Raw genomic sequence first — 22526 nt, forward strand, 5'->3', positions numbered from 1 at the left:
TGATTGGCTTACCCTGATATTCTTCTTCTGATAGAACAAATACGATAATCATTTTTCTGTTTGGACATTTAATTGTGTCGAGGTAAACAAACAATCCAAACCATGAAAATGCATATATTTAAACAGAACCATTTGGCCGTGTTTATTTAGAATTCCCATTCCTAAAATATCAATTGTGTGTCTTGCATTATTATTGTTATTGTCGTTGTTATTAACTTTTATTCACTATTATTCGTTTTTAAATGTCAGTTAACTGCATGGCAAAAAGAGATAAAGCCACATCTAACCATGTAAGAATACATTTTATGTCGTTTCTCTAGCTTTCTTTTAAAAAAGAGGGTTTCAAATGTCCCTGGAGCCCGTCTAAGACATTTAGTCTATTACATGATTCTAACAGTAGAGGTCCCTTTACTCCTTCTCATCCGAGGTGCTTCTCAGTCTCAGTCTCCGTCTCATGTACTGACTATTGTTGCTAAATCACACTGAGACCTGAAATGATGCAGTGCACACAAACACTCTACTGTTAATCCTCATAAGAGCAGTTAATGGCTTGAGGCTACTGTATGATGATGTTGCATGACAGGTAAAGAAAGGGGGTTAACAAAAAAGAGAAATAATTTAAAATACATTAAAAGAAGTACAGGGAAAACACTTTTGACAAGCTGCCACAATAACATGCTGCTTGAACATTGATGCATCAGTGTAATAATGCAGAAATAGGTTAACTGACAGAACACTAATAGGGATTATCTTTTTTGAAATATTTTTACTTTTACCCCTACATTTGCATTTTACTGAAAATACCTCTTCGGCTATTACGATTTGCATAAATTTACATGAAGTATTTTAAAACATGGACATGGCGGGATCAATAAAGTTCTTATCTTAAGTTAGGCAACATACAAAATCACAGTTCTAGAATAAACCATTATGCAATGCTTTTAATTTACTATAGGGGGCAGCAATACGTATGCAGTGTGTAGTTTACGATACCGGAAACGGAGCGGACTAAGAAGAGAAGAAGAAGAGGCTTTCTTCCGCTCGCTTGCTAGCTACTGCTGGGAAGTAGCGACAATATTTTCAGGTATTGTGATTTAATTAACCATCATAGTCGCATAGATTGTAAATGCATGTCGATAAAAGACGGTTTAACACGACAGCAATCGTTCCGTATGTGTGTATTCAATTTAAATGGACTGAAAAGTCGAAGTTGTTTTTGTTTTGATTTGTGTTGTCAAGTCAGGCGTCCATATTGTGTTTTTCATCGAAGGCCCAAAGTGTTATGACTTAGGCTTTCCGGTGCCGTGTTGTTATCAAACTGAATAGCTAATTACCAAAACCGTCATAACGTTATTTGATTGTACTTACAATGAGTTCAATTTGTGTCCCAAATATCATGCTGTCAACTCACAAGATCATCCATCTGTACTCTTTAGGATATCATCATAATGAGTTATGCAGAGAAGCCGGAGGATATAACAAGGGAAGAGTGGATGGATAAACTCAATAATGTCCACATTCAGAGAGCTGATATGAACCGGCTCATTATGAACTACCTGGTCACAGGTGAAGTACCGACTTTTTGTTATTGTTTTTTTAACTCAAAGTTTGCCCTCAGTTGCCGTAATCAGTTGCGTAAATAAATGCGGTGCTTGAATGTGAAACGCGCAGGATTTCACAAGGTTTTCTGTTCAACAGAGGGCTTCAAGGAGGCTGCTGAGAAATTCAGGATGGAGTCTGGAATAGAGCCTAGTGTGGACTTGGATTCCCTAGATGAAAGAATTAAAATTCGAGAGATGATCTTGAAGGGACAGATCCAAGATGCTATTGCCCTGATCAACAGTCTGCACCCAGAACTGCTGGATACCAACCGTTACCTCTACTTCCACCTACAGGTGCCTCTCATTTTGCAGACATCTAGGTTTTTGACTTTTAGCAATATAATTTGCACAGCCTAGTTTACTGACTCTATTATTTTTACTCCTGTCCTCTCAATCTGTCGCTTCCTGTTTGCAGCAGCAGCATTTGATTGAGCTGATTCGCTTGAGGGAGACCGAAGCTGCCCTTGAATTTGCCCAGTCTCAGCTAGCAGAGCAGGGCGAGGAGAGCCGTGAATGTCTGACAGAGATGGAGAGGACGCTGGCCTTGCTGGCATTCGACAATCCTGAGGAATCACCTTTTGGAGATCTGCTCAATATGATGCAGAGACAAAAAGTAAGGCCAGTGCATATTATTAAAGCTCATACTTGTCTTGCACTTCTCTTCTTTTCCAATATTATTTTCACATTCATGGGATACATAAGTTTAAACTTGAAGCTCTATGTCTGTCTATGATTAACTGTTCAAAATTTAAAGCATGCCAAGCCACAATAAGCCCATGTCCTTGTCTTTCAGGTGTGGAGTGAAGTGAATCAGTGTGTGCTAGACTATGAAAACAGAGAGTCAACACCCAAGCTGGCCAAGCTCCTGAAACTACTGCTGTGGGCTCAAAATGAACTTGATCAAAAGAAAGTGAAGTATCCCAAAATGACAGATCTCAGCAAGGGGACCATTGAAGATCCAAAATAAGGACCCACAGTGAAAACATACCACAGCATTACAAAATGGACACATTTCCTTTATCTATTTATACCCCAAGAAACTGACTCATATAGAGTACAACCTTTTCTTTTTTGTAAGGGTTGCTTTTTGATACTTTAATAATTTAGAATGTGCAAAATGTATTGATGGCATTTTAAAATTACTTCTCACACTAAAGTAACATGCAGACAATTATTTTACTTGCTATTATAATTTACATATTTGTTTATGTGAAATTAGTACTCTGGTTTTTCTGTCTGTCGGCAGGGAAAGTTCTTGGCATAGGAGGATGTGAATAAAGCCTAAATTAGGCTGTCACTTTCTGTGTGTGACCACTCAGAAGGGGCTGAGTGTGATGCTCAGGAAAATGGTTGGCTCAGTGTGCACTGCCTCAAATAAACATGAACATTTTCCTTACAGAAACATATACTCATTACAGTTAGTAGTCTTTTAGCTAGTACTCTGTGATGGCGTTAGCCAATGAAAGATACTTGGGATGTTTCAAACTACTGTGACTCTGAAAGTTAAATTCAGTTTTAGATTTGTACTGCATTATTGCTTGAGACATTACAAAAAGAAAAAAAAAAACTTTCATCATTATAGCAGTTAACAAGTGAGACATGGGGTGAGTCCTGGAAATTCAATAAGTTTGCAGTGTACTGTGACTGTGCAAGCTTAAAGGCAGCCTTAGTTTCATACTGTTAAAAAATGTCACAGATTATAGTAACACGTGAATGGATGAATCTGTGTCCACACACATGGAGACACTTTTACACAAGGATTATTTACATGTATGGACTAAGTAAATCTTTTGCAAAATTTGATGTGCTTCTTTCGCTGGGATATTATTTTGCAATAAAAGTGGATTTTTAAACTGCACAACTCAAAAATAACTTTAAAGCTTGGCGTATTTTTAATTATGGTAATTGTACAAAAAACTGGTACAGCAGCAGATGTGGAAAGTGAGTACATCTAATACTGATGTACAATTTTGAAATACTTTTACTTTACTTTTTACTTTATCCTTATACTTAACTGCATTTAGAGATAAATATTGTACTAACAACTCAGCTGTGTAACAACTATAGTTAGTAGTTATTTTGCAAATTAAGACTTGTCAAAAACATGGTTCAATTTATAATACGATATGATTCATGTTGTAGCTTAAATATAATCACCCAAGTAGTTAAAATACAGTTAAGTTCCAGATCTATTTTTAACTATTTAATACAATGTTGGGCAGTCTTATCAGAGCATTATACTGTATTTTATAAGAATTAGTGTGTATCTGTGAACAAGGAATTTGACTCTGGGTTTTTCACTGATCTCAATGTATTTCACACAGGAGTAGTCATACAGTTCATACAGGGATCAACAAGCTGAACAGATGATAATCAGGATTATTATGTGCAAAGTATATGAAGAATCGGGTGTACATATATAAACATTTATACAAAGCACTGGTGACAACATACAGTAAATAAGATGCTTATATACAAGTCAAGGGCTTCTATAAGTTGTAAACAATACAAATGGTACAAAGAAAATTAAATGTGTAGGATTTACAGTGACGGTGCATGATAAGTGCAAATAAAAACCCAAAAAGTATCATAAAGTTTTATGCATACCTTCTTATAACCCCGTGTATTCACATTGCTTACACAGATCGTATTCCTTCATCTCTCATCACAGCCAACGGGTGACAAAAGCATAACTGAATGCAAACACACACACATATACCGTCGGACACTGGTGGGGTGGCCAATGGCTTTGATTGGCTGGATGGCCGTTCAATCAATTTAAAACCACCAATAAGAGTTAATGTATGAGGAAGTCATTCTTTAAAGTACTGTGGGTACAAGAAAATGCGAAGGATGGTTATGTTTTTGTGAAACTGCGGGTGTCACATCTCCCAACACCCGCGGGCACCTTCACCCGTACTCAGATTAAATTCCTCCGCTGTTAATTATTGTTTACTTTAACCTAAAAAATCAGCCTTCAGACTATTCTTGCTCACATCGCACCCATTTGGCCTACTTATGATGGAGCACTTAAATTGTGCTGCTACTTTAACTCCATTAAAGGATCTGAGGACGTCTTCCGCAAAAGAGAGCTGCTAAAAGTTGCGCTGAATGCAGCATATTATGTAACATCTGCCTGCTAACTCACAGAGGCAGCAGCAGACGGACTATCTAATATTAACCTTGCAGGCACTGCGCACATCTCTCCCAGTCATCCCCGCAGCTTCTCAGCACGGGCACTGTCACGTCTTCATCCGGCAAGGGCAGGTCGTGGAGGGGGGGGAAGCACATCCTGGTGCTCCCGTAGACAACACACATACTTTTTCTGTATTGCACCGTCATGATGTGGAGGAGGGGGGGGGGGCAGGAGCCCAGGCGCGTCTCTCTGCTCTTTGGATGATACTGTAGCGCATGTCTTCAGCAGCTGAAGGCTGTTAAGAAAAGACTAAATCACTTCCTGACTTACCCTACCGACCAAAAGCAGAACTGCGTGGCTTGGCCGGTGGAGGCTGGAGAGAAAAACTGACACGTGGATTACTCCTCCTCAGGCATCAGGAAAAACAAGCTCCCTCCTCCGTAGCTCAGTTTACCGTCATCCGTGTTCCTCTGAGGCCAGTCTTACAGGTTATGGATTTAAGTATCAAAATGATGTGATAGATCAAAGTGCGGGTTTGACTTCTTTTCTCTCCCTCGCTGTGTCCACGTAAGCGTTTAGTTTTGTGACTGATCGACCGGAAAGAGACAGAAAGTGGGCTTCAGCAGCCGAAGCGGTTGAAAGGAGGCTGTCGTTAGCTCGCGTTGAATGGCAGTTATTCAAAAATATGGCAAGAACCATAGTCCAGATTTGGTCTGTCACAAGGAAAACCATCCGTCTGACAAGATCGGAGTCCCTGGATGTCACAAGAAGTGGTCTGAACACAACAGCAGCTGGTCCAGGTAAAACATTTAACAGTGCTGGTTGTTTTATGGTTTGTTTGATTTTTCTTTTTTCTTATTCGTGTCTCAGCAACTGAAGAGGCTAACTAATGTCCCTGGAGGCTCCCAGTATGAAGTGCGATTAACCTGAATCAATGCTGATAGTTTTATTTGCCTTCATGAATACATTAGTCTACACCCTTTAGGCGCCGAACTTGTCTCGGCATCTGTTAGTCAAATGACACGTAAGGCTAAGCTTCCTTCATGAAAAAAATAATGATCATAGGTAGGTTAGAAATAAATCACTATATTGCTTTGACATCAAACTCTTAAAGTCACTTCCTTCATTCTACTGCACATAACAGCTGTATTTTTATAGTTTGGATTAGATTTGATGCCCTAAATTCAATCCTAGTGAAGACAGAAGTCAGTTCATGGTGAACATACAGATCATAGTGAGAGCAGTAATCACACACACAGTTAGATAAGACATCCCCTGTCAACCGACTTTAAGTCCAAAGTTTGTGTCCTAATGTTGTCTTTGTCCAACCAAAACTTAGTCCAGTGTTTTCTGCTTGCAGGCCAGTGGCGAGGGTATGGACGGTGGTGCTGCTGCTCGGGACATGCCTCCTCTACTGCGCCCGTGTGGCAATGCCCATCTGCGCCGTCAGCATGGCGGAGCAGTTCAGCTGGAGCAAGAGGGAGTCCGGCATGGTGCTGGGCAGCTTCTTCTGGGGCTACTGTTTCACCCAAGTGTTCGGAGGCTACGTCAGTGACCGGTGGGGAAACAGTTGAGCTCTCATGTTGTGAGATAACAGAGGGATGAGGATACAGGACGCTCTTGTGTCTACACAGGCGTCTGCTGTGATGATGACAGTGAAACCTGTTTTCACTCGGCACCTGTTAAAGATTTGTGCTCATAAAGTGCCATTTGCATGAGAGAACTTTACTTAGGCGTGAGGCAAACAGCTCATTTGTGTTTACTCAGGCTGTACGGATGAGGTAATGAGTAATCCGGATGTTGTCTTTGTATTATCATGTTGTTAACTCTTGTAGGCTCACAGATTCTTAAGGAGAGTTTCAGTCACTCTAGTCTGTCAGGAGATATGTTAAAAAACTTCCACGGTGGCTTGTTTTACTTTTGTAAGACATCTAACAAAGGTGACACAGTTCTATATCATGTGAGAAGCTAATACAGACTGTCTGTGTCCTGTGCACAGGGTGGGAGGCGAGAAGGTCCTCCTGCTGTCAGCAGCAGCCTGGGGGTCGATGACGGCCTTCACCCCCGTCCTGGCCCACGTCTGCTCCCAGCCGATCTTTTCCATGACACTTTCCCGCTTCCTCATGGGCTTGTTGCAAGGTGAGACGGACGACTTTTGAACAGATTGTGACTGAGATGAGTTTTGAGATGAATGTGAGTCAGTGAGGTGAAATGTAAGGCTCTTAAGGCCTTTTTTCAAGCTATGGACTATGGAAAGAGCATAACAGTAATTAATCAGCTTTTTCAAAGCTGCCTGTCTTTTCTATTATGATGTAATTTGTCACTTTACTGCTGCTTTCTCCAATAAAACCACTTAACCACTTTTAGAATAAGTGCAGGAGCTAAACTGATCTTATTTGAAGGTATCTACAGGAAATACAGCAAAGTAAAATTGTCGTACGAGCTACTTTTTTCGTACTTTAACTTTCATCACAGTGGGACATTTCGATCCTGGTGACTGTGATTAGTACCAAAGCAGCAGCAGTAGTAGTAGTCTGTTTTTCGTAAAAGTACATTTTGAAGTGGTGTCAGTCACTTAGAACTTCAAATTGAAAAACATTTCAATTTGTATGTTATCTAAAGGGGAAATGGATTTTTCATTCACAGAGTGACCATATGACATGTGCACACTTTTGTTGGTGACCAGTATGAAGTTTAGATTGGCCAACTTTGCTTTTGTCTTTTCACGGGGTGATTTACGAGTGTCTTTAAATTTCTTCTGTGGTGGTGGTGGTGAGCTCTTGTTACAAAACACAGGTGTCGATGTTTCTGAACTTCACATTCTTCCGCACCCGCTGATGTATTTGCTTTGTGAGTCACGTAGCTCAGATTTGTATGTTTTATTTGTGTCTACTTTTATTTCCTTGTTTATTCTTCCGTTTTTCGAAACGTTCTCGTTTAAGGAGTTCATTATCCTTCCCTGGCGAGTCTGTGCTCTCAAAAGGTGGTGGAAAGTGAGAGAGGCTTCCTCATGAGCACTGTGGGTAGTGGCTCCTACCTGGGGTGAGTCAGGTGTTCTTTATTAAATGGGGAATGGTGAGAAAGTCCTAAAAACAGAGCAAAGAGGATGGGGTTTATTAGAAAGCTGTGACTGTTGTGTTTCCACCGTGACTTTTGATAGCTATGAGTGTGTGAAATTAATAACTTTATTATCTGTATGCAGATGTGTAGACAGTTTTATCTTAACAGCCTGATATGTTTGTTCAGCTCATACCGTTCATGTGCGTAATCCGGTACTTTACTATGTTGAAACATCTCGTTACATGGGTATGTGTGCATGACTTGTCTTGTCTTTTTGTGGGCTTTTTTTTGGTATTTCAGCACTCTGGTGATTGGAGGGGCTGGCTCCCTCATGTTGGACCTGTATGGCTGGGAAAGTGTTTTCTATGTGTCTGGTCTCCTCTCAGTCCTGTGGGCGTACTGCATGTGGAAATATCTGCTCAAAGGAGAAGGCAAGGGAGGCTTTAACTGTATCTGTAGTGTAACCACATGCTCCTATCTTGTAGCTGCATATTTGTATAACTGGAGTCAGTGTCCTCTTGTATGCCCACGTACGTGCGTTCGTCTGTGTTTGCAGGGCCTATCATTACCCTGGAGTCTCTAGGAAGTGGAGGGCCTCAGTCCAAGCTGTCCAAAAGACATTGGTTGCGGCTCCTCAAACAACCGGCAGTCTGGTGAGATAAAGATAAAAGAAGTGTGCGTGCATGTGTATGCGTTGTGTGCAGTCCTGTGTGCACGCGTGCATGTGTACATTTTATATTCAGATATGACATTTTGTTTTTTACCGTATCAGACAAAGTGACTGTAATTTTGCCCGTTTCACAAATCTTGAGTCAGTAAGTCCTCCTCTTTTTCTATGTGATCTACACTATATAGACAAAAGTATTGAGACAGAGTGTTTTTCAGAGGTTGGGCTTGGGAAGGAAAATGCTTCAGCATGTCAAGACATTTTGGCCTATGCTATGCTTCCAATTTTGTGACAACGGTTTGGGGAAACACTCCAGAATCTTATGGGAAGCCATCTCAGAAATGTGAAAGTTGTTACAGCTTCAAAAGTGTCTATGTATTTTGAAGGGGATGTCGTTAACGTCCTGGTGGTGTAATGGTCAGATGTCTCAGTACTTTTGTCTATATATAGTATGTTACATCCAAACAAAATTCTAGTTTATGTCATGTTTTTCAACCATGTAAATATGAGTCAGGAGTTTATTGAGAGAATTAGAAATTTTAAAAGAGTAATTTGAGAGGAAGAATGTGGAAATGTATGGAATATATCTTGCTCTAAGCTTAGTGAAGAGGTTCCTTTAACACAACTATTTCTGTCATCTAAGATCCAGATTTTATGTGCAGCAGATTTTTAGAATAGTAAGCCTAGTCTCTGGTTGCCTCCATTGTCTGTTACTGTCTCTGATGTTGAGTTCCTTCCTGCCTCTCCCTGTGGCTTATGTATTTATATACTGCAATGCAACTGATATTCTCCGTTTCCAGTGACAGGAAGGGCCTCTGTGGTTTTATCTGATGTTTGGGATCCACCATGAGAGTAACAGATTAGATGATAAAATATATTCACAAACTCTGCAGCACAGATGTGATTAAGACAGGGAAACAATATATCACAAACAAAAACCACAAGCATGAGCTTCTGTCAAATCATGAGAGAAATTAATGGGGCACTGTTTTTGCTAACACTGAGAAATCTTTTGTATACCTACAGTATGACTCAGCACACTTTCAATGTACTTATTTTCTCTGTTCCTCTCTTTTCATCCCCTGACCAGTGCTGTGATTGTTACGCACCTTTGCACAGCGAGCACCTTCTTCACCCTTTTGTCTTGGCTGCCAACATTCTTTAAAGACACTTTCCCCGATGCCAAGGTAACCAGGCTCCCTCTTCAGTCTCCATTTGATCACATGTTCGTCTTCACATTTAGAGTAAAAATGTAAAAAAAAAACAGCAAACTGGGTTAAAATCAAGAGAGGATGAACCTTTATTTAACAAGACTCGAGTCTACAGCTGTGCAGCCATAAGTAGCTGTAAGGTCGACCATGTTCACCATTCAGTTTGTATTAGCATGCTAATGTGTGCTAATTCACATGAAAAACAAAAGTATATCCAAAACTGATGGGAATGTTTTCTTATTGAAAACCCTTTTTTGGGGATGGGGAGGGGGCTGTGGAGTAGTGCTTTTCCACATCCTGGTTGCTGGACCAAGCCAATCTTGTGTTATCTGAGTTTATTTGTAATAACTTTGTACAGATTGAAAACTGGCAACGACGAGGCTGGACAGAAGGGGTCTAAAAGGCGACTGTTTAAGTGCTGTTAACGTAACTGATGGGAATGTTTTGCAGACACAGTATTCTGACACGAAGCAAATTATTGGCCAAATTTTGACCTCATGGTGGCGCTGGAGTAAAGATAATCAAAGTTGATGTATTATCTGGAATGTCTGTAGTCGGTTTTTTTGCCAATCCATCTGATATATATATATATATATACTGTATATATATAAAATCCTTGTCCCTCTGATGATTATTATTCATCCTCTGGCGACCATGAAAGTCTGTCTGTCCAATAGTTGCTGATTATGACTGTAGAGAAAAAGACAGCTCATCAGTGAGTCTACTGGTTTCATCCACTGCAAACCATGAATGTTTTTACAAGTTTTCATGACAATCCATCCACTATATGATGAGATATTTCAGCCTCAAAGATGTTGTCCCTCTAGGGCTGGGTGTTCAATGTCATTCCCTGGTTGGTGGCCATACCCTCATCCCTCTTCAGTGGCTGTCTGTCTGACCACCTCATCAGTCAAGGTAGGACATTTGAGGAGCAGATATTAGAATTGCTTTTATTGATAAAGCAGATACGTAACTGTCTGTCCTGATTTCCCTCTTGATCTCCGCAGGCTTCGATACAGCCTCAGTGAGGAAGTTGATGCAGGTACAATTGTTAACAGTTGTCTTGTTATTCTGTGTGGATGTTATCTGTTTAGTCTCATTATGGTGTTTTGGTGTGCATTCATTTCTTTGTTAGTTTTTCTCCATGGGTGTGTCCAGTGTGTTCACCCTTCTTCTGTGTGGCAACACCACCTTCCCCTGGGCTGTTGCATTTGTGTCTGCCACCATGGGCCTCACCACCTTCAGCCACAGGTACTGACACCTAAAGTGTCCTCACACTCTGACTCTCGCCCTGATTTAAATATAGTTTTCCCTGAAGGTCAGTTTGTCAGCTTTGTGTTTTTTGTTTTTTTTAATTCTTCTTCCTTATTAAAACATTTGAAACCATTACATAGTTTTCAGTTGACATGAGAACATGAAGTCTGTCCCAAATTATGGTGTTGGGTCCACCAAGCTCCACTGAGCTTAATCTGGGAATGCCTGGCAGCGTCCCAACTTGTATTAAGCTTGCAGTTAGCCTGTCTCAGACAGTGCCTCTGATTTATTGATTTTATTATTTTGTCTTTCTTTAACCACTTAAGGAAAGTCCCCAAAAGTACGACCATATTATCCTTTATTTGTCCTGGAAAAGGTTGTGCTAAAAGAAAATATTCATTAATGCAATGTATGTATTTTAATGCTTAAAGCTACCCATTTTCCAAAAACACTGTGGTTTTTAGCAAACATTACTCAAAAGGAAGTAAAAAGTGCATTTGTTTGTAGACTGTTTTCAAGTGCAGGTTAATTTAACTTTGGTGTGCAAGGGAATATATATGGCGGTGAGATGATATCCATGGGATAAACTTAAAATAAACTACCATGGCCATGTTTATCAAGAAATATGTCACCTAGCTCAACAGTGTGGCTCATTAGTGAAGGTATTAATTAATCGTGTGTGCTGGCTTTTTATGGATTTTCTCCTTCACGTTATGCCAATGTTAATGCCCAATTGCATACTAACAAAGGGTTGGAGAACAACCAAGTCTCTGTGAAGGCAGAGCCAAACAATAAGGGAAATTGAGCACAGCTGTAGGAAAGCATCAGCTGTCTGGTGTGATAAGATCAGACAGTCTGTTCCATTTTTGTTGTTTTTTTTTTTTTTCTTGCAGTTTGCATTTGTTTTTCCATTTCATTTGAATTTCTTTTTCCTCTGTATTGTCAGACAGATAAACCGGTCACATCCGATGTGAAACACAGTAGTTGGTCTCCAAGTTACTGTTTACTACTTTACTTTACTGTTATTTTTATTAATCATGTAATACTATGATAAGTCATATTAAAAAAACTCTGATGTTAAAATACTACAAAGTTATACTACTTTTACTCCTTATATTGCTAATATGTCCCAACTGTTGGCTGGGATAAAAAGTAGATTTTGTTTCACATTTGTGGATTCACAGTAACACTATTTTTAATGGCCTTATTTTCTCAAGAAAGCAAAAGTTCTTTTTTTTAAAAAAAAAAAAAAAAATTCAGGTTCTTATGCAAGGATGCAGCCATTGGTAACAGACTGGGAGTATAGACTGACTACAGTACATTTAATATCTCTTCTGATATTGTTCTGATCTTTTTATCAGGCGGTTTGTTTAATCTTAGGCAATTCAGGATGTGCGATGAGTCATTTTAGCAACTTACATGATGAAATGGTTTACAATGTGCATTTTTTTTGCAGCGGCGTATCTGTAAATGTTCAAGATCTTGCTCCTTCTTGTGCTGGAGCTTTATTTGGTAAGTTAAAATCATTATAAAATTTTTGTTCACAAGAAACATTTCAGTTATAATCATTTTTTTCAAATTCCGGGTGAAATTTTAATGAAGCTTTTAAATTTTGCATGCGTGTATCTGAATTTCTTTTACAGGTGTTATGAACACATGTGGCGCTTTCTTAGGTAAGTTTTTTTTTTTTCTTTTCAAGGTAATATCAGACACCAAGAACAAAAGTCTGTGATGAATCTTTCACCCACAGTTGCTAAATAATTGTTTTCAGCTTAAGTGAAATAATTCATCCACTTCTCTAAACTCGAACTTTGAGCTGATGTGTCTCCTGTCAGTCATGCTGGCCCCTGTGTGCCATGCATATTGCATCAAGGGAGCATCACGGAGTTTGTGTCAGATGAATAATACAGGGAGCAGAGGATGACAGTCAATGGTCCTGTGAGGGATGTGTGACATTTTCTCTGCGGAAAACTGAACAATCACGTGGATGTTACCGTGTGCTTTGTTTCTGTCTTTGTGCTAACGTGCTACTAATGGTGACTGTGTTCCCGTGCAGGGGTCTTATTGGTGTATTTCTCGGGGTATCTCATTGAGGCCACAGGCTCCTGGGCCACCGTGTTTGCACTTATCACCACAGTCAACCTGCTGGGCCTCTGCACCTTTCTGGCCTTCGCTGAGGCTCGCCGGGTCGACATTGACACCAGTAAGGTCCGCCACCACAACATCCACATCTAAACCATCATCACAACCAGGAGCTAGAATGCTATTCCAGAGGGAGACCCGACCTTTGGCAACCAGCAGCTTGGAGAACCTTGGAGAACTAGACAATCTTCATTTAACAGAAACTTTGACTGGCTGTGTGTCTGGTTGAGGAATCACTACAACAGTTACTGAAAAGCACAGAGCCGATCTGGCGCAAGGTTACTGAAAAAAGAGGATGAGCGTTGAATTCTAGAAACACACAGCTGTGTTACAGGATGCTCTGGGGTAGAATGATTGAGATTACAGGAGAAAAAATTCTACACTACCTCCATGTCCCAGTTTTTTTTCAGCATGTGGTGGTTAAACAGCTGCTGGGCTGCTGTTTTCGATTGTCATTTCAGCATGTTTCACTTTGAATGAGAAAAGTCATGGAAATAGTTATCCGGCGTGTGTGTGTGTGTGGAAGGAGCTGTGTGAGTGATAGATGTGTTAGTCTCAGGAGCACTCTAACAGTTGTAACAAACCAAGGTAGTGTGTTCTTACTCTGCAGTGATGGGGTGGGGAGGTGGCGTGGGCACACTGTGGGTGACACAGGGAGAGTCCAGCCTCTTGTACCTGAAGTCTTTTATTAGTACGCCCCACTCACCCATCGCTGAGTGAACTGTCTGAGTGACACCTCATTAGCCACCCAGTAATTACTTGGCTGGTGCACTAATGTCCTTTACGATTTACCTTCTGTTGTCCCCTCCTCCATGGTTACAAGCTCATCTCGTCATTACATTTCAGAGGGGGTGAAAGAGGTCATGAGAACCTTCATCAAGTACAAAAGCAAGAAGACTTTTGTTGAGTGCGTTCTCCCCGTTGGTTGGCTTGAGGAATATGTTTCAGGTTGGAAGACCAAAGGCTATAAATTATTTTTATTCTGTTTCTATGTGATTGCATGTGATAGAAATACCTCAATTAATTATTGTCAATACGTAGATATTTATATGGCTTAAATTTTTTGGCCATTTTTTTATTTTTCTTTTAGAAACTAAATATATTAAGTTAGATGACTGAAAAAAACATTTAGTCGCTAAGATGACAGAAGATCATGGTAAGTTATAAAAGGTGTGATTCAGTCCGACTTGGTTCCAAGTCAAGTTTCTTCCCATATTATCCTCTGCTGTCCTGCACTTTCCTGTCTGGAGAGACAGGTTTAATAGAAAGAAAACATGTCCATGTAATTATTTTGGTGCGAGCTGCACAGGCAGATGAGCAGGCTGGCCAGCATTTTTGTGATAAGACACCCACCCTTGTTTTCACACTTGACAACATTGTTAACTAAGCACTAGACAGGAAGTGATGTCAGCGTTTGGGAAGCAGCTAGTTTGCCCATTCACTTGTCATGTTGTTGCCAGAGTCCCCGTCCTGATGTGATGAATGTCGAGGGACAAGTGAGAGGTTTAAAAAATGATGTTCTGGGTTTAGCACATGTTCTGGGTATGAGGAACTGTGAACATTTGGTGGTTTGGAAATCATTGGCAAGTATTAAGCAAGAGAAAATTTTGCTGCGTAGCTGTGGCTGAATGTTCAAGTTGCTTGCTGCATTTAGTTTTGTTGTTCACAGCACATTTTGCATATACAGTTTCTGTTTTATATTTAGAAAATTTCATTTTCAGTCTGGACGCTTACTTGATACAAGTAAGTTGAATCTATGCATTTATTATTTTGTGCCTGATTTAAGCAATGCAAGATTGTAAGATATGCTCACCATGATCAGCGTGATTTTTATTTTCGATCATTGTACGTCGCTTCTTTTTTGTCTTTTTTTCTTCTTCTTTGTTGCTTCTGTGTGATTTATTATCCTTATTATTGTGTGTCAATTATTGTTATTCACTTTGAAAGGAATAGGCTATTATTTTATTTTTTACAAACTCAATTTGCTGAATATTTTTCAGTATAGATTTCAGTTCTCCCAATATGTTACTTACATTGTCGTGGTCAGTGGATAGAAAAGGTCAACAAAAGAAATTATTTGGATTTGTTTACTCTCTATTACATCTTTTAAAATAAAGATATATTTTTCTTTGCATCAAACATATTGAGATTATTCGTGTTATAAAGGCAGACAAATGTACTGATTATATAAAATAATTTATTTTGATATCTCAGATCTGGTATCTACATCGAATGTCACTTTGATTCTGTACACACACTATGTTTTGTAGTGATCGTACTTGAACTGTATCCCAAAACCTGTTAGATAGAAGACCAGTGCACAAAATACTCACCAAACAACCAACGCTCCGCATTCCTTTCAGATGTGCATCATTTACAAAAGCCTTCATTGCTCTTTTCTGTTACTGTGTTGAACACCCTGCAATTTGTACATGAAAACTAGTCCGAGTTCCGTTCACCAACACATCTCACTGTATGCTCCTGAAAGCCTTCTGACAAATTTTTGATAACATGTAAGATATGTATGATAGAAACAATACATTAATGCAGGATAAATGCAGTATTATAATGCTTTTAAGATATGTTGTATTTAAAAGCATATATTAACTTTGAATAAAAATATATTTTGTCAGCATTCGTGTGTTTTTTTGTTTTTTGTTTTTTTTTTAAATTTTCATGTGCTGCATGTATTTTCTCTGCAGTGCCACAGAGAGGCAGCATAGTATCAATAATGATGTCATATACCTTCTAAATACTCTCTTCTGTCGTGGAGATGGAGCTTCATGATCTCTTGAAGTTTATATTGAGATTACTTTCAGTTCATAGCAAACGTTATTCATGATTACATGAAAGAGTATTTTCATACAGGCAGGTTGAAAATGAGCAAGGTTTTCCCACTATGAAACTGAGAGCTGTTTGTCTGCACACTGGTAGCCAGTTCCGCATGCAGATCCTCTCCAGAACAGGTTCAAGTATAGATCTGTCCCATTCACACCAGCGGCTCACTGCAGGCCCAGATCCCGAGCCCGGGCTAGCGGGACGTATGTGGTGGCACCATATGGCAGGATGCTGTGTGCCATGTTGGCGAGCTGGCACTGCCCACGTGTGAACGGCCAGACGCTAGTCAACCCAGCCCACTCCCCTTCTCATGGGACCGAGTGGCTCAGGTTGCCTTGGAGACGGGTGGCTTGTGGCTGCTGCATGGCAATGAAAAGAAAGGGAGGGGTCATGAATGAGTGAAAGTAACAAGTCCAATAGAAGTCAGCGCAGTGGAGTTGGCAGTGAATTTGGCTTTTGATGTACAGTTCATACAAAAACAGCCGTGGTGTTAAAGAGGTGGTCGGTCACTCACTGAAGTGGTCCCACTGACTGAAAATGATGCTGTAAAAGCAGACATAATCATTCTGAGTGGCCCACTATTTAATTAGCAGAGATGAAACGCTGTAAGGAGAGTGTAGAGGAGAGGGGAGATAAACCCTCCCCCAACTTGTTAGCTGGTAAGAGTAACCCAGTAAAGGCAGGCCCCATCAGAGAGCTGCAGATACATGTAAATGAAATAGCCCCATTAATTAGTAATTAACATCAAGTTAATGACATTTCACTGTGTCGCCATCTCATCCTATGTCCTTCCTCTGTGGTGGAGGGGCTGTCTCTCCGGTCCCTGATCTGAATGCTAATTAGTGCAAAGCTAAACTGCCATATAGAGCTACCTAATGATATAGAGGCCCAGTTTAAGACTGGTCATTGTGTGGGGAGGATTAATCACTTTGTAGTGGTAGATCAGGAGGCTGTGTAAGTCTGCCACTCCATAGAGGGCTGTGATACTGAGGGCCATTGACAGGTTTTATGTGCTAATTGCGTTGCGCCTGTTAGCCTAATGCTCGGTTATCCCTCATGACTCAGAACTACTTTTAACCATTCTCCTAGTTTTCAGAATTTATCCAAGAACTACTTCTATAAAGTGAGCGCAAAATGGTTTGTCATGTCAGATCTAATAATTTCAGTGTCTTGCGTGGTTTGATTGAGTTTGAGGGCCTGGCAGTGGACGCACTGTCGTTTGTTTTGGGTCCCCTCCTGAGCCTAAATCAGCTCTGTGACAGAGGTAATTTTACATGATTTGACTGCAGTCAGGGACAGCATCTCTATGAAGCTAGATGAAACATGAAGTTAACACTCTGTACACAGCGGTGTTCCTGGAATGGACAAGAATGTCAGCTCCAAAATAAAGGAAACGTACGCACGCAGTGATGTCCTGCACTGCTGAACTGCGCTTTGAGTTTCCTCTGTCTACATTACAAATTCCTCTTGTTTCCTAAAGGATCTCTGTCTGTATCTCTTCTCTGTTGCCGTCTTTCTTGTTTCTTTTCCTTTCTTTCCAAAGTCTGTTCTGATAGATAAGTGACCCTTTAAAGGATCCCCTGATGCCCAAACACATCCACCATTAGCACACCAGCACACACACACATGCACAAATATGTTGATTTCTGTCAATTAAACCCTGTCAGCTGTTTGCCTCCTGCTAGACATATGGCCTGTGTTAAATCTAAAGAGCAAATGGAGCCGCCATTGAGTAGGGCATCATTTTAATAGAACCCTGAGGGACACAAACCACACCTGCGCAATAATAACATTAAACCATGCTCAGTCCACTGGCCAGATGAGGACAGTCTGGGTTTGTGTGTGCTGTGTGTGTGTGTGTGTGTGCATGCACAGGAAACACACACATCTTAAATTCAGGCCCACTAGTTTTTTTGTGTGAAACTAACACTGCAATAACGTCTGACTCCATAGGCTCAACAGGAGTTTGCATCTCTCTCCACAGTGCTGCACCAGGAGAGGGGCAGCTCAGACCGATTTCATATTTGTTATTATATAAGCCAGAAAAACAAAGACACAAATGCACTCCATCAGTGCAGACCATTTCTCCCCCTCCAGTCAGAACGAGAGTGCAGAGAGTTTTTTTTCCCCCTCATTTTGCCAAATGAATGGTTATGGAGTTCACAGGTCCTTAGTCAGAGATGGAGACAAATAACTGAACAAATGTTTAGAAATATAATTTTAGAAAACAATATGGTGCCATGCCTTTGGCAGGGAGCGTCAGATGCTTAGTTTTAAGACAAGAAGAGAACAAATAAAATGCTCTCACAACTGTGTAAATACAGCAAATCTTTTCAATTCACCCATAGCAATTTTAATGATTTTTGTTGAACATGAGTGCTTCTGCCATTGATTATCAAAATATTTGAGAATAAATTTTCTGTTGATTGACTAACTGATCATTTCTACTATTTGTTTCAGATGAGATTTTGAGTTGATTATATAGTGAGTAAATTTGTATTAAATGCATACAGTACACCCATTGTTATATTCTCAATCCATTTTGACTGATTATGAGTGAAATGCTTGATGTAATGAGGATAAGTCAGAGACAGAATATAACACTTGTTATAAATAGGGCTGTAACTGACTTATTTTCCTTATTGTTTAATTTGGTGATTATTTTTTCAGTTCAGTTATGAATCATCGAGTCTCTAAAACATCACAAAATGCCCATCAAGTGTCAAGAATCCAAGGTGACGTCTTCAAGCTTCTTTTGTTCGAGCCTTTCAGCGGTCCAAAAGCCAAAAAATGTGGTGTACACAGAGAAAAGCAGCACATCCTCAGAATAAATAAGATGAAATCAGAGAATATTTGGCTTTGCTTGTTTGAAAAATGACTAATACAGTTATAAATATTTGATTGTGAGTGATTAAATTTCTGTTATATTATAAATAATCAAAAAACGATCGCAGCTCTTAGCAGAACTTTCCTAATTTTTTTCAAATGAGAAATAGTAAATGATGTGCAATGCAAACAAACCCATAGCTGTATGTTAACCTCCAAGCCGAGAGGGAGATAAATGGGTTTCACGCAGGAGAAAAGCTGAAATGATGAAATGCTTTTAAATGCTTTTGTTTTTCTTTATTGACTCATAGTTCCTAACAGTCTGCAGCATTCTGTTTGTGCATGCACACGAGGAGGTTAAATACCCCACCCCGTCAGAACCCACCCCCCATCACACACACACACCTCCCACAGCACCCCTCCACTCATCTGCTCCAGCTATCCCCAGCTTCACACCGCTCACATCTCCAACACCACCAGATCGCCCCTTTTTTCCTGCTTGCTCTTTACTAAAGTTTGGCTGTCAATCAGCAGTGGCCTCAGGCAACAGGCACTGATGAAAAGACCCCTGAGACAAGGAGACCCAAATTAGATTTCAATAAGGATGTTGAATATTCATATCAGGGAAACATCTAAAGGTAAACGCTTTTTGATCTACACGCACAAATATCACTTGTGTGCATTCCCAGGTCCTGGTGCTCTGGTTCTGCAGCGTTTTCTCCCCCAGCCTGGTCCGGCCCCGGCCTCGGCTCTGTCTCGCTCCTCCGGGGCTGCGATGGAATAATAATGATGGGGCTACAAAGGAGAAAAAGAGCCATAATGAATGTTTATACTAAAGGGACCCAATAGAAAGGGCACCCGTACTAAGTATTCAGTAATTAGTATTTAGCAGAGGTTGATCGCTGAGTGCACACATTCAAACACACAGAGACACACACATATCCAGGGCGGAATCACTGAGGCATAATCATTTGCTGTGTAAACTTTAGACAGGGGAACCTCCCTTGACAGCAGCAGTCAAAACACTGTTTCACTGCTCCTGTCAACATGTTTCCTTTATTTTTATAATTGACCACACTTAGGGTCTTTCTCCCCAAAATGTCAACAGAATTGACAATGTGGTTGTTTATTTCTCTGAATGTACTTGCGTTTTGTCGCTCATCAGCTCTTTCCAGAATTATAATTATCACTTTAACATTGCACATTGTTAATGAATGTCTCCTAACCTCAGTGCTAAAACCGTCTCCTTTTTTGTCATACCTTGATGTACTTTTTGCTTATAAACTATGCTGGTTATGGGAACTAAAAAAAAAAAAGAAGGCCAACATCCTCTAAATACCCTGAAGAAATTGCCATCACTTCCATCTTAGTGGCGATGGAAATGTGCGAGGACGGTGGAGGATGTGGGGGGACGCTTTGGTTGGGAGGGTGGGACTGCCTGAGGCTCTTTTCCCCACAGAGTCGCCACTTCGCTCGGGAATACGCTATGAAGCGAGTCCTGAAATTAGACCAAAGGGTGGGAACACCATCTCCTCTTGACGCAGGAAGAGACCATCCAGTTAATAGTCCGCATCAACTTCTATCATGCATCAAAAGCAGCCATGATAGTCCTGATCAGGCAACTGTGGCTCATGATGCAGGGAGACAAGCCAACTTTGTCCTTCCACAGAGCTAATAAAAAGAAAACCATTCTCATCTTACATTATACTTTTCTCTTGTTATTTCTCTCACTCTGTGTTCCTCCCAACCTCCCCCCACCCCTTCCTTACAACATGATGGTCAGTCCATTGCCAGGCAATCTGCTCTGTGATGTTGTTCACACCTACATTGAGCCAAAAAGGAAAAAAAAAAAAAAAATCAAGACAAGATATGATGACTTACCCAGGTGGTGTGTTTCACTGCTCTCTTGGTCTTATGGGTGAGGGCAGCCAACCAAGGTGTGTGTGTGTATGTGTGTGTGTCTGTGTGTACATCTTCCTACAGTATATGATGGTGTGTTTACCCCAGGCCCTGTGCTGTGGTGCTGTGATGCTGAGTGTCACCCTGCTCCGGCCTGAGCCCTGCAGCCAGAGAAACCAGCTGTGAAACTGACAGGTTTGTCTTCTGCGCTCACCTACACTCTTTCTTCCCTTGCAGACCCCCCCAAACACACACACAAACACACACACACACTGATATATACACATACAACCGCATACACATAATGAAGTGCACACACAGCTTCATGGCCTGAGGTTTAAGTACACATGCACACACAAGTCCCCCCCACCAGTACCACCACCACCCCCACACACACACCCCACCCACCCCCCATATCCACACATATCCACAGACCATCACACAAGCTGCAGGCAGTCTCTCTCATGCCAGCTACAAACACAGTGCAAAAGGAACAAGCTTACAGACCTCGAGTATATACTCACAATCCGAACACATTTTTTCGATTTGACGAAAATCAGCAAAGATACTGAATATTCAAGTGCAATATTGTTTAGACAGTGTTTTCCAACAATATACCTAACACCGAACCGTGCTGTTTCATCCAGACTGCTTTACAAAGAAGGTGCAGGTATTTAATGTCTTCCAGAGACATCAGTCACAAATAAATAGAAACAAACGTCTCTTACTCTAGAAAACAGAAGGAAATTATGATGATAATGATGCTGATCAAAGCAGTTTGAGGTTGTACGTGTGAAAACTACAGGTCGGTTTCTATGCATAATGCCTGTTTCTAACCTGTTTTAGATATAAATATGCAAAGATAACAAATAACATTTAAGTACAGTATAATGAAAATAAACATTTTTACTTGCATTATTCTTGTGTGTTTCCAATACCTCGTATACTGCTGTCTCTGTCTCATCTCATTTTCCTTGACAACCTTAATTCCTGGAGAATTAAGGTGATGCTGATATTCATTAACAAAAGATTTGCATGATCACGTATGACTTTACTCTCCCACGTGAATGCATAATTCTTGCAGTATAGAGTTGCAGTGTGGATTTGCATGCAGGTATGTAGCGTGTATGTGTGTATTCTGTATCATGTAGGTCAATGAGGACATGCAACATTGCCACAAGCATCTGAACTTGTGGTCCATCCAGGAAAAGCTGATGAGTTACCCTCAGGAGATGTTGCCTTCTATGGCACCTTCCCCCACACCTAACGGACACCTAGTGTGCACACAAACCCTTATGTACACACACACACACACACACACACTAGTGGACTTTGATGGTCAGTAGTGAAGGATGCCATGTGTATCCAGGTGTCTGGCTGTGCTGTAGCACCCTTCAGATGTCACAACGACAGAAATCAGTGTTCTGACCAGAAAGTCTGCAGGCAGCATGCGTGTCCTACCGTGCCACATTTGCGTATGTGAATGTGTGTGTGTTGGCGCATCTGCGCACGCATATGCACATGTGCTTGTGTGTTGCTTATTCCTAGAGGGTGGGGGTGAGAAAAACAAGTGAGAAAACAACAAAACAAGTTAAGAGACAATGAAGAAAACAACACTGGCACCTGTTTCCCCCGGTGTGGAGGGCAAAGAATCCACCTCAGAAACCACACTGTCTGCTCCTCTGATGCACTGATACCATTGATAATTTTATCTCTGGATATCTCAGTTTGACAGCATGCACAATATCACCTTTATCTCTCCTTGTAACCCTCCATAAACATGCTCTCTTCCTAACACACATGCACACTTTTTTGGGGGTTCAGTTATGTGGCCAGATGTCCAAGTTGACATAGCGCTTAAGGCGTTTGACTGGATGAAACAGTGCATTGGC

At 40.7% G+C, this 22526-nt stretch overlaps 2 protein-coding genes across 3 annotated transcripts; both read left to right on the plus strand.

Annotated features, from left to right (window-relative positions):
* The first annotated feature begins 961 nt into the window (after positions 1-961).
* On the plus strand, positions 962-3459 carry LOC124063306 (glucose-induced degradation protein 8-B homolog). Its single transcript, XM_046396822.1, has 5 exons — positions 962-1084; positions 1437-1566; positions 1699-1895; positions 2017-2214; positions 2395-3459. The coding sequence occupies exons 2-5, from the start codon at positions 1449-1451 to the stop codon at positions 2566-2568; spliced, it is 687 nt and encodes a 228-aa protein (XP_046252778.1). The 5' UTR covers positions 962-1084; positions 1437-1448; the 3' UTR covers positions 2569-3459.
* A 139-nt stretch (positions 3460-3598) lies between these two features.
* Positions 3599-20696, plus strand: slc17a9b (solute carrier family 17 member 9b). Of its 2 annotated transcripts, XR_006844086.1 has the most exons (14): positions 3599-5537; positions 6098-6295; positions 6737-6876; positions 7680-7779; positions 8098-8228; positions 8354-8450; positions 9555-9651; positions 10503-10590; positions 10683-10717; positions 10811-10926; positions 12386-12441; positions 12573-12602; positions 12986-13590; positions 20673-20696. XR_006844086.1 is itself a non-coding variant. In XM_046396821.1 (13 exons), exons 1-13 carry the CDS (start codon positions 5404-5406, stop codon positions 13162-13164), a joined length of 1401 nt encoding a protein of 466 aa, XP_046252777.1. In that variant the 5' UTR covers positions 3599-5403; the 3' UTR covers positions 13165-15706. The 2 variants fall into 2 exon arrangements, 1 of the variants encoding a protein (XP_046252777.1); XM_046396821.1 differs by lacking the exon at positions 20673-20696 and having other exon boundaries at positions 12986-15706.
* Positions 20697-22526: the final 1830 nt, after the last annotated feature.

This window comes from Scatophagus argus, chromosome 8 (assembly GCF_020382885.2).
Source record: "Scatophagus argus isolate fScaArg1 chromosome 8, fScaArg1.pri, whole genome shotgun sequence".
NCBI classification, from domain to species: Eukaryota; Metazoa; Chordata; class Actinopteri; family Scatophagidae; genus Scatophagus; species Scatophagus argus.